This window comes from Salvia splendens, chromosome 19 (genome assembly GCF_004379255.2).
Source record: "Salvia splendens isolate huo1 chromosome 19, SspV2, whole genome shotgun sequence".
Taxonomy (NCBI): Eukaryota; Viridiplantae; Streptophyta; class Magnoliopsida; order Lamiales; family Lamiaceae; genus Salvia; species Salvia splendens.
Genome location: NC_056050.1, coordinates 24,599,379 through 24,610,552, shown reverse-complemented (window position 1 = coordinate 24,610,552; position 11,174 = coordinate 24,599,379). Strand labels below are relative to the sequence as shown.

Here is an 11,174-nt window from a genome sequence, read left to right as displayed (position 1 = left end):
ATTCACACCCCGAGCGTGCACAGCATGTGAAGCTTCCTTAGACAGTGGGACCGCAGCCTACGCCGTGGCGTCTAAGTCTCCAGCCGGTGTGGCGTGGCGAAGGCGACACGCCACCTTCATACAAATTTTATGTTCCCTCCGTCTCCCATTCAGTTTCACTTTTGTCATTTTCGTTCTCATTAATAGTCATTTTTCATTTTTTATTATACTATTATAGAATTAATATTCAAGATGAAATAAATAATCTTAAAAAAATGAAAAAGTATCTCAAATAAATTAGTAAAACTTTAGTTAGGAGACCGACAGTGCAATATATTTTCCAAAATTACCACACATATACATATATAGACACAAAATTTATAGATGAACATCTCACATTCACCCGACACTAAATTTGCAGTTCACTTTAATATAGATAATCTGAATACTACAATGAGAATGACACTCATACCATAATCAGAGTGCAAGTAGTAAATTAGAGAAATATAAAGATGTAAATTATGGTAATGAGTTGTAAGTCTAAGAGCAATAAGCTTCAAAGTCTGATCATCTAAATAATTTATTCTCAAAAACAAAACGATAGTCATAGTGATGAAGAAATTCCTACAACACTGATGATTGATTACTGATAACCACAGAACAGACAACCTGTACATTATCGTTTATTTCATAAAAGCTTGGCATAATTTGCCAGCACTTAAAACACCAACAATAATACTTTCAAATTCATAAAACACTAGACCTAAAAATCCCACCTTCCCTCCAAAACCTCTATCCGTCGTTCCACGGCGTCGGTTCAGATCATCGGCGACCACTCCAAACTAACAGCTTTCTGGATATCACAAGCAGGCGGCTATGTCCTCACAGTTTGCCTCCAGTTATCCTGCTGCTGCTTTGCGAGTCCATTTCCATCAGTGCCGTCATTCTCGTCTTTGAGGAGATATTGGTCAACTCGTGCAGCTGCTTGCCTGCCTTCGTTGATAGCCCAGACCACCAGTGATTGCCCTCGCCGGCAATCCCCAGCAGCAAACACGCCTTCAACATTGGTTGAGAAGCGGCCGTAATCAGCTTTGAAGTTTGATCGGTTGTCTTTGTCCACTCCGAGTTTGTCCGCGACCGTCTGAGCAAAACCAAGAAATGTTGTTATAACAGAATTATTATAGGGGAATTTCAATACTTGGCGACATTATAAGACAATGCTAACCTCTTCAGGACCAAGGAATCCCATTGCTAGCAGGACTAGATCAGCTTCAATAATTTCTTCCGAACCTTCGACTTCCTTGAATTGGAACCTCCCACTGGCATCCTTCTCCCAACTGACGCGCACAACCTCGAGTCCTTTCAGTGTTCCATTCTCGTCTCCAATGAAACGTTTTGTCAGCACTTCATAAGACCTTGGGTCCTTACCAAACTTGGTAGCAGCTTCCTGATGCCCATAATCCACACGGAATATCCGTGGCCACTGCCAATTTTAAAGAGACGCAACTTTAATTTTGTTGTCCACAACAAATGAAGAAAGGGGAAAAAAAGCATAGATGAAGATGGAACTCAAGCCAGAACAAATGCCGGTGCAACTGTGTAAAATTGGACGACAGAACTCTTATGCAAAAGCGAAAGAAAGAGGTCCGAACCTGAGGCCAAGGGTTGCCTGGAGCTCTGGTAGCTGGTGGTTTAGGGAGAAGCTCAAGATTTACAATGTTGGTGCAACCGTGTCTGATTGATGTCCCAATACAGTCCGTGCCAGTGTCGCCTCCACCAATAACCACTACTTTCTTTCCCTTGGCAGAGATGTAGTTTCCATCCTGAAGTTTGCTATCAAGCAGGCTTTTTGTATTTGCATGAAGAAATTCCATTGCAAAATGGACTCCGGAAAGGTCTCTCCCAGGAACAGGAAGATCCCTGCAAGATTATCCAATTGGTTAAAAATATGTACTCAAGCTCTTTATATTATTGAGATACTACTCAATAAATTGCAGAAATCATTGTTCCGCACCTTGGTTTTGTGGCTCCCACAGCCAATACAATTGCATCGTGCTCTTCACGAAGCTGATCTATCGAGTATAATGGATCTTTTCCTACATTAGCATTAACTACAAACTTCACACCTTCCTTTTCCATAAGATTAACCCGTCTCTGAACTACATCTATTTTGTCAGTCTTCATGTTCGGCACGCCATACATCATTAAACCACCTATTCTGTCAGCACGCTCAAAAACTGTCACTGAGTGTCCCTTTTTATTTAACTGATCAGCAGCAGCCAAACCAGCAGGCCCACTTCCAACAATCGCAACTCTTTTTCTGAAATTGGTGAAAGACAGACAAATCAGGGTTAAATTCCAGAATTCAGAATAAAATCATCTTCATCAATGAGCTAAATATATTTTGGGCAGTATTCAAGTAACAAGATGTACCCTGTTCTCGTCTGAGGTGGCCGGGGAACCATCCACCCCTCCTCAAAAGCTTTATCTATGATAGAGCACTCAATTGATTTGATAGACACAGGATTTTCTATGATACCAAGTACACACGATCCTTCACAGGGAGCAGGGCATACACGACCTGTGAACTCCGGGAAGTTGTTAGTTTCCAAAAGCCTATCCAATGCTTCCCGCCACCGGTTCTGGTAAACCAACTCATTGAATTCTGGTATCTTATTTCCAAGAGGGCATCCAGAGTGCTCCTGCAAGATACAAACCCCATTTATAGTAGTTAGTCCTTAGCCCTCAAGATGATTCTTCTTAAAAGTACTACTGAACTTTTACTACCTGATGACAAAACGGAGTTCCACAATCCATACAGCGAGCTGACTGTGTTTTCAACAATGGTCCTGGTTTTGATTCTTCCATAACTTCATTCCAGTCATTCATCCTGACAGTCGGATCCCTGTACGAAACGCCCTCCCTCTCATAAGCAACAAAACCCCGATGTTTGACAGCATCAGGAACCCTAGTTGGCCTCTTTTCTGGTTCATCTTCCTCAACCTATCCAATGAGAAATTTGGGTCAAGTAATTGATTCAAACATTCCTTGACCAACAGCAGAAGATGAAGATTATCCTAAACAATAATCAATGAGCAGTAACTAAAAATGGATCTTCATGGTTGGTACCAAGTCTAAAGCACATAGGTTGTCAGACTAAGTCATTGCAGTTGATGATTGTACTAGTAAAAAAGTATAGGTCAACTATCAAAAGTTCTCTACAACTGTGGGGTCATTTGGGTGCGTAGAATGTAGGGCAGGATGAGGATGTTACATGTCACAAAATATACCTGGGGAGTTTCATGGATAGATGCAGCTGCCATCTTCTTAAGCTCTTCAAAAGCATCTTTCTCCTTCAACTCCACCTCTTCTTCCACCTCAGCCTCTTTGGCTGCAACTTCAGCTGTGTTCTCTGAAATTTCATCTACTTTCTTATTTGCTAGAATGCGTTTGTAGTCACGGGGGAAGACCTTGATGAACTTCGGGAGAAGGGAGTCAAAATCTGCAAGGACATCCCTAGCTAACTGGCTGCTTGTGTGACGCTGATGCTGTTGTATCATCATCCTAAGCATCAAAATATCATCCTCATCTTCCACAGGGTCAAGATCTACCAACTCTTGATTGCACCGAGATCTAAAAGTTGAATCAACATCAAGAACATAGGCAATGCCCCCACTCATGCCAGCAGCAAAATTTCTACCGGTCTTTCCTAGCACTACAACAGTGCCTCCAGTCATGTACTCACATCCATGATCACCTACACCTTCAACTACAGCTTTGACACCAGAATTACGAACAGCAAATCTTTCTGCTGCCATCCCGTTAAAATAAGCCTCCCCATTTGTGCCCCCATAAAGCGCTACGTTGCCAATGACAATATTTTCCTTCGGATCAAAGTTGCTACCTTTAGGGGGATATACAACAATTCTTCCTCCTGACAGTCCCTTCCCAACATAATCATTGCTATCTCCTTCAAGCTCCAGTGTGATGCCAGGACATAGAAAAGCTCCAAGACTCTGGCCTGCACTTCCCTTCAGTTTGATATGAATTGTATCTGAAGGAAGTCCTGCCATTTTGTAGCGTTTTGTCACTTCATGGCTTAGCATGGTTCCAACTGCTCGGTTTACATTGCATATAGGAGATTCAATGTATACGGCAACACTTTTATCCAAGGCAGGTTTTGCTAAAGCTATTAGTTTGTTATCTAAAGCCATGTCCAATCCATGGTCCTGTTTCTGCACACAATGCTGTGCAGCATCTGGTCTGATGTCAGCAGCTGGGCGAAGTAGAAGGGAAAGATCAATGTTCTTAAGCTTCTCATTGTTATTTGCCACATCTTTATCCAGTTCAAGCATGTCTGCACGTCCAACCATTTCATTCAGTGTTCGAAAACCAAGCTGAGACATAATCTCCCTTAATTCCTCTGCCAGCATGAAGAAGAAGTTGATGACATGTTCGGGTTCACCAGCAAACTTTTCCCTAAGAACTGGATCTTGAGTTGCGATACCAACAGGGCATGTGTTTTTGTGGCATTTCCGCATCATGATGCAGCCCAGTGTGATGAGGGGAGCGGTGCTGAAACCAAACTCCTCCGCACCAAGAAGTGCAGCGACAGCCACATCTCGCCCAGTCTTCAGTTGCCCATCAGTCTGAAGAACAGTTCGACCACGAAGATCATTAGCCACTAAGGTTTGGTGCGTCTCTGCTAGACCAAGTTCCCAAGGAACACCGGCACTTTTGATGCCCGTCCATCTTGAAGCCCCTGTACCTCCATCGTGACCGGAGATTAAGACATGATCAGCATGACCCTTAACAACCCCACTGGCAATCACTCCAACGCCAGCTTCAGAAACCAACTTGACACTTATGCGGGCATCAGGATTTGCATTCTACAATAAATATAACAGCAAATTTATGAGAATCAGATATAACCAATATATAAGTGGATAACCCCGATAGTCAATCATAGCTAACATATCCACTTTCAAGAAAATTATTAAAAGAGGTTGTAAAACTGATGGGGCATGGAAATATACCTTGAGGTCATGAATCAATTGTGCTAGATCTTCAATGGAGTAAATGTCATGATGGGGAGGAGGACTGATAAGTCCCACACCAGCTGTAGAATTCCTAGTTATAGCAATGTCACCAATTACCTTATGTCCTGGAAGTTCACCTCCTTCACCAGGCTTTGCTCCCTGCATCATGAAATCTCAAATGTTAAAAACTACTAATCATTTGCATATGAAACATGTGAAATGAACATTCTCACCAAATGCCAAATGCAGGTATCACTAAATGATGCAAAGACACCACAAGGTGCTTTGCTGACACGGCGTCATCTGTCCATGAACGCAAATTCATAAACAAAAGAAACCGTTGTTCCTACCCAAGCACAGGAGATAAAAGATAGGTATGACAAGGAAACAGAACAGACCATGGAAAACCCCCCTTAGATGAAAAGTATAACATATGACAGCATACCTGTGCCATTTTTATCTGTAACTCATCTGCATTTGTAAGATAATAGCTGGAAACTCCAAATCTTCCACTTGCAACCTGCTTTATGGCACTTCTCTTTGGATTCATTGAGCCATCAGCAAGAGGTTCCATACGAGATGGTTCTTCACCTCCCTCACCTGTTTGCAAAAGGTAAAAAAAATATCTTCAATGAAATTTTATGCATTGCAATACGACAATGAAAGTAATAGACGCATAAATCACCCATAGCTTACCAGTGTTCGACTTTCCCCCAATCTGGTTCATTGCTTTAGCAAGTGTTGTGTGAGCCTCCAGCGAGATAGAACCATAGCTCATTGCTCCGGTACAAAAACGTTTTACAATCTCGCTAGCTGGTTCAACTTCTTCAAGAGGAACCTTTACCTCAGCTTCCTTAAATTTCAGAAGCCCTCTCAAATTACATGACTTATTCAATTCTTGAACGCGTTTAGAGTACTCTTTATAGGCAGCTACACTGTTGGATCTAGTAGCCTCTTGTAACTTTGAAATAGCAAGGGGGTCATTTAAGTGGATCTCACCACCTTTTCTCCAGTGATAATCACCTGGATTAGGCAGTGCTACAGCCTCAGCACTACCAAGTGGTAAGGCACGTGTTGGGAAAGCCAACTCATGCAACTGAAGTGCATCAAGTGCGAGTGCTTCAAAAGTTGCACCCTCCACTCTGCTTGGAGTTCCTATAAAACAACGTTCCATGACCTCTGATGACAGGCCAACGGCCTCAAATATCTGAGCACCCTTGTATGAGGCCAGAGTTGAAATACCCATCTTGGCTAAGACCTTCATCATGCCATAGTTGCTTGCCTTAAAATATTTCTTGACAAGCTCATCCTTCGAGTGGAATTCACCAGTTGATTTGGGTGGAATTTTTCCGTCAACTTGCAATCTCCAAATGGCTTCTACAGCCAAGTAAGGACAGATTGCATCAGCACCAAATCCCACAAGTGTACAAAAATGATGCACTTCACGGGGCTCCGCAGATTCAATAATTAAAGCAACACGAGTCCGTTCAAGCTTCTTCACCAAGTGATGATGTACGGCACCGACAGCCAAGAGGGAGCTGACCGCAACACGCTTTGGTGAGAAAGCTGCATTGTACAAACAATAGAGGAAACTATAATAACTAAAACGATTATGACAGTTGAAACCACAAAATAAGACATGACTATAATCAAATCTTCCAGGTTTCAGGGTTCACTACCTCGATCAGAAAGCACCAGTGTTGTATATCCCTCCTTGATTGCATCATGTGCTTCATCACATATCCTGTCCAAGGTCTCCTCCAAACCCTTCCTACCACAATCCTTGGAGTACGTAATGTCAAGAACTTTGCTTTTCCAACCTCTGTAGTTCATTTTTTTCATTGCTTCCATTTCCTCAATGGTTAGGAGAGGACCTTTAAGCGACAGGCGATGGCATTGTTGCTCAGTGATCTCTGTAAGATCGCCTTCTGGACCAATCATGCATTCTGTAGAGGTAACAATCTTCTCCCGAATAGGATCAATTGGAGGATTAGTCACCTGAGCAAACATTTGCTTGAAGTACTCGAATGTAAGTTTCTCCCTGTTAGACATCACAGCCAATGGAGCATCATTTCCCATTGAGCCAAGGGCCTCAGTGCCATTTTTCGCCATTGGCAGTAATAGCATTTCCAGAGATTCAACTGTATAACTGCACAGGAACAACAGTCATTCTCTCATGAGCAAAAGAAGGTGAATTGTATATCAAGCGCAAATATAAATATATAGTATGTTATATATACGACATACCCAAACGTCTTCAATGGGGACAATATCCCATGCACTCCCATGTTTTCCATATCTTCATCATCAGAAGATGCCTAAAAAGTTGTGACCTGTTAGCTTGTGAAAATGAGTACAAGATCAATTATAAGAGTGACAAAATTTCTAACCGGTAAAGCACCAGCTATGGTGGGAGGAATTCGGTCTGATTCGGGCACAGATTCAACTATGTCCTTCAATTGCAGCTTTTGCCTCTTTAGCCACTCTCCATAAGGTCTTGCAAGTGAGTATTGTTGCTTCAAGGCTTCATCATCAACCACAACATGCTTCTCAAAATCAACAAGAAGCATCATACCAGGATTGAGTCTTCCTTTTCTGGCAACATCTTCTGCGGGGATGTCAACAACACCTACTTCACTTGCCATGATAACTCTGCCACTGTGTGTAACATAAAATCTACCAGGACGTAACCCATTTCTGTCTAATGTTGCTCCAAGATAGTGTCCATCAGTAACTGCAAACCATTCTATGTAAGGACCAAGCAAATATAAAGTCCAATGCAATAATATAATAGTAATTAACAAAATGGACATACATGATATAAGAGCAGGTCCATCCCATGGCTCCATCAAAGCTGAGAAATATTCATAAAGAGCCCTTCGATCAGGGTCCATATTTTTATCATTTTGCCAGGCTTCGGGGATCATCATCATCATAGCTTCAGGGAGACTTCTACCAGCTCTAACCAAAAGCTCGAGTACACCATCAAATGCACCTAAACACAATGCCATAGTAATATCGATTGTCAGAACCAGATAGGGGCATCAAACCATTGGAACTGAATATAATTAATTTATGTCACTAGTCACTTCGCCATGTTTGTGGCAATTCATGCATGCATGTGCAGTAATAATTAAGTAAATCAAGAACCTGAGTCAGAAGAGCTGGCATCTACGATTGGCAGAAGCTTCTTCATCTCAGTCTTTGACAGACCAAGCTCCTTGCATTTCAGAAGGCCCTCACGTGCCTTCATCCTATTAGGCATGCAACATCAAGTCAATAGCTTCACTGATTATCTTGATAAAAACTAAATGAAGTTGTTGGAATGATCCATTGTATCATTTATCAGACATCTTGATAAACTTCATGAAATATTTGTGTATACATAATGTAACTGATAATGTAGTGTCTGATTGAATAAGGGGATTTTGTGGGGAAAAACATCAAAATATCTGCACTAATTGACACAAAATTACATTGCAACACATTCAAAAAGAAACAAAACTTACCAATTGACATTGCCTCTAAGTGTATTGATCTCTCCATTGTGACCAAGGACACGCATCGGCTGAGCTCGATCCCAGCTAGGAAATGTGTTTGTCGAGAATCTAGAATGTACCTGCAAATCCAGAGCCAAAATATATTAAAGATGCCATTGATGAAGTTACATACTTTGTCAGGAGTGAAGTTTGTCTTCAGCACTCTTAAAGTGAACATAGAGAATGACCTAGTCTACCTTGTCCGAACATAATCTCATCTCCACAATACAACAGGTTTTATCTTAAAAGTGGATCATAGCAGAAAAACACCACATTTCTGCAAATATTATTTTAGTTCATAACGAGTTTCCTTACCAACTCACCCCAAGTATCCAATTCAGCATCCAAAATCAAATAGTGATCAAGGGTGTGGAAGAACTTAAGAGATCATTCATACGTCAATGCCTCAGAAGTCATTCCTCAACCTTGCATTGCTTCAGTTAATTGGTTGATCCCATGCTGTTCGTTGTTAAAGTATGGAGTCAGCAGAGAATAAAAGGGGAATGGATAAAATATTTACCAGGGCCATGTAGCTCGTAAACCTTTCACTGCCAAGATCTGCATAGTAATAATCCTTCAACTGATCAGGTTTCAGCTGACCTTTGTACACAACAGTCCTGTTAAAAACCATAGTAATTGTCAAACATAATCCTTCAGCAACAAATTTAATTTAACATCACGCCCCCAGTGAAACTAACCTGGAGGACAGAGAACAAATGTAGAAGTCTTTAACCCCACCGTGCTGAAGGTTCAATGCAGCTCGGATTGCTACCATAGAAACCCTTCTTAATATGTACAACTGCAATAATATAATTGCAATTATTGTGTTAAGGAAAACAGAGATGAAAAAGACCAAAATCTGCAGTGTATTTAATTGAGTTGAAGATATTATTCTCAGAACTAGTATTGGGCACCTGTTGTTCAATATTAGCCTTTGACCGTGGAGTGGCAGTAAGAAAAACTTGCTCGATGACGGGTTCTGTCTGCAAAGCAGACTTGCCCAATCCTGAGTTGTCTGTGGGGACTAGACGCCATCCAAGAACTGAGTGCCCAAGCGATTCGGCCACCTATAATTAAAGATTTGTCAGAAATTCAGGTTAATAATGAAGCACGGTAGAAAAAATGATCATATCCAAAGTTTCAGTTTTTTACCTTTGTGAAAACAATTTTACTTTGTTCTCTCCGACTGTCAGAAATAGGCAAGAAAAACATGCCGACTGCATATTCCCCAGGTGGGGGCAACTCAAATCCAGCATCTTTAGCAGCCTGAAATTATAAAAAGATATAGTAGCTTCCTCAGTACCAAGTATTTTATCTCGTCAATCAGTTTCACCATTTATTAAGAGGCCATTTTTAAACTTCGAAGAGGGAGGAGGGGCCTTAAACTTCTCAGATAAAAAAAATAGAGGCAACAAACAAATGAGAAAAGAGTCCATGACATAATTATTCCCCTGCTACGAAAATTGGCTCTTTTCAATTCAAAATACTTAACGCGTAGCTAAATCCAAGAAAAACAGAAACCTCTTTGTAGAATTCATGAGGAAGGCCGACAAGAATTCCAGCTCCATCTCCAGTGTTTGCCTCACAGCCACACGCACCTCTGTGAGTCATCCGCACCAACATCTCTATAGCATCCGTCACCTGCATAACCAAAACTCCCAATCATTTACAGACAAATACACACAAATTATTATTAATTAACCACCAAAACTGTACCGTTTTACGGCTGCCTTCACCAGAAAGCTCCGCCACAAACCCGACTCCACACGAATCCTTGTCAAACGCCGGATCGTACAGCCCGAGCGGCTTCTCCGGCACCTGCGACATGGAATTCTTCACAACAAACCGCAGCTTCGGCGCGCGCCCCGGCCCGTCCGTCTGCCAAAGCTGCACCCTCTCCATCCCCGCACCGCTCCGCACCTTCGTGCCGTGCACAAACCTGTTCTCCATGCCCACCATCCTGTGCTTCGACGCAAATGCCCGCGGCGCCTTCCCCCTCCGCGACAGAGCCGCCACAGCATTCAGCTGGTGGCCCGCCGCGCACGCCGGCGTCACCAAGCCGCCGCCGCCGCCTCTCACGTGAACAGCGGATCCCGACACCGCCGACATCGTTCCGATTCCACCAAAAACCTATTTATATTTTACAATGGTGTATAATTGAATAATATCGATTTTAATCACACAAATTTACAAGCGTCGTGAATCAGATCTGGTGAGATTGCCGGTCAATTCAACCGAAATTATAGGGAAAACAAAATCGAAGCAGCAATCAAGGCGAATCTGAAAGGGAGGAGGCGATTGGTGCACAAGGAAGAGGTGTAATGAGCATCTAGGGCTGGATGAGATATGCTCGCAGTAGAAAAAACGCCGTCGCGAGCTGGTGGTGAGTTGGATGGATATAGCCTCGGCGAGGGAGTGAGATGGTGAATTTATAGAGAGCAATCACACACAACACCTACTGTTTGCATTGCTCCCTCTGGGGCCCACGTATTCATTTTCGTTTTTTTTTCTTTTCTTTTTTTTTTAATTTTTTAGGTAACTGTGTGCTAGCTAGTCAATTCAACTGCCTAAATTTAAGAAAATGTATTTTAAATTTTTGGATAATTGTTTGCATAAA

The 11,174-nt window shown here is 42.1% G+C and overlaps 1 protein-coding gene across 3 annotated transcripts; it reads right to left on the bottom strand.

The window, feature by feature from the left end:
- Nucleotides 1–529: 529 nt before the first annotated feature.
- On the bottom strand, nucleotides 530–10,962 carry LOC121779747 (glutamate synthase 1 [NADH], chloroplastic-like). 3 transcript variants are annotated; one of them, XM_042177141.1, is made up of 22 exons: nucleotides 10,274–10,962; nucleotides 10,079–10,198; nucleotides 9,710–9,823; nucleotides 9,472–9,624; nucleotides 9,256–9,356; nucleotides 9,078–9,174; nucleotides 8,528–8,637; nucleotides 8,169–8,272; nucleotides 7,834–8,013; nucleotides 7,409–7,752; nucleotides 7,266–7,336; nucleotides 6,698–7,167; nucleotides 5,715–6,584; nucleotides 5,464–5,618; nucleotides 5,016–5,177; nucleotides 3,270–4,868; nucleotides 2,767–2,982; nucleotides 2,413–2,681; nucleotides 1,994–2,299; nucleotides 1,632–1,899; nucleotides 1,205–1,462; nucleotides 530–1,120 (listed from the first exon to the last, which is right to left on the bottom strand). In XM_042177141.1, exons 1-22 carry the CDS (start codon nucleotides 10,664–10,666, stop codon nucleotides 854–856), a joined length of 6,627 nt encoding a protein of 2,208 aa, XP_042033075.1. In that variant the 5' UTR covers nucleotides 10,667–10,962; the 3' UTR covers nucleotides 530–853. The 3 variants fall into 3 exon arrangements, with proteins under 3 accessions (XP_042033075.1, XP_042033076.1, XP_042033077.1); XM_042177142.1 differs by lacking the exons at nucleotides 9,256–9,356; nucleotides 9,472–9,624; nucleotides 9,710–9,823; nucleotides 10,079–10,198; nucleotides 10,274–10,962 and adding an exon at nucleotides 8,881–9,016 and having other exon boundaries at nucleotides 9,100–9,174; XM_042177143.1 differs by lacking the exons at nucleotides 9,078–9,174; nucleotides 9,256–9,356; nucleotides 9,472–9,624; ... (1 more) ...; nucleotides 10,079–10,198; nucleotides 10,274–10,962 and adding an exon at nucleotides 8,873–9,013.
- Nucleotides 10,963–11,174: the final 212 nt, after the last annotated feature.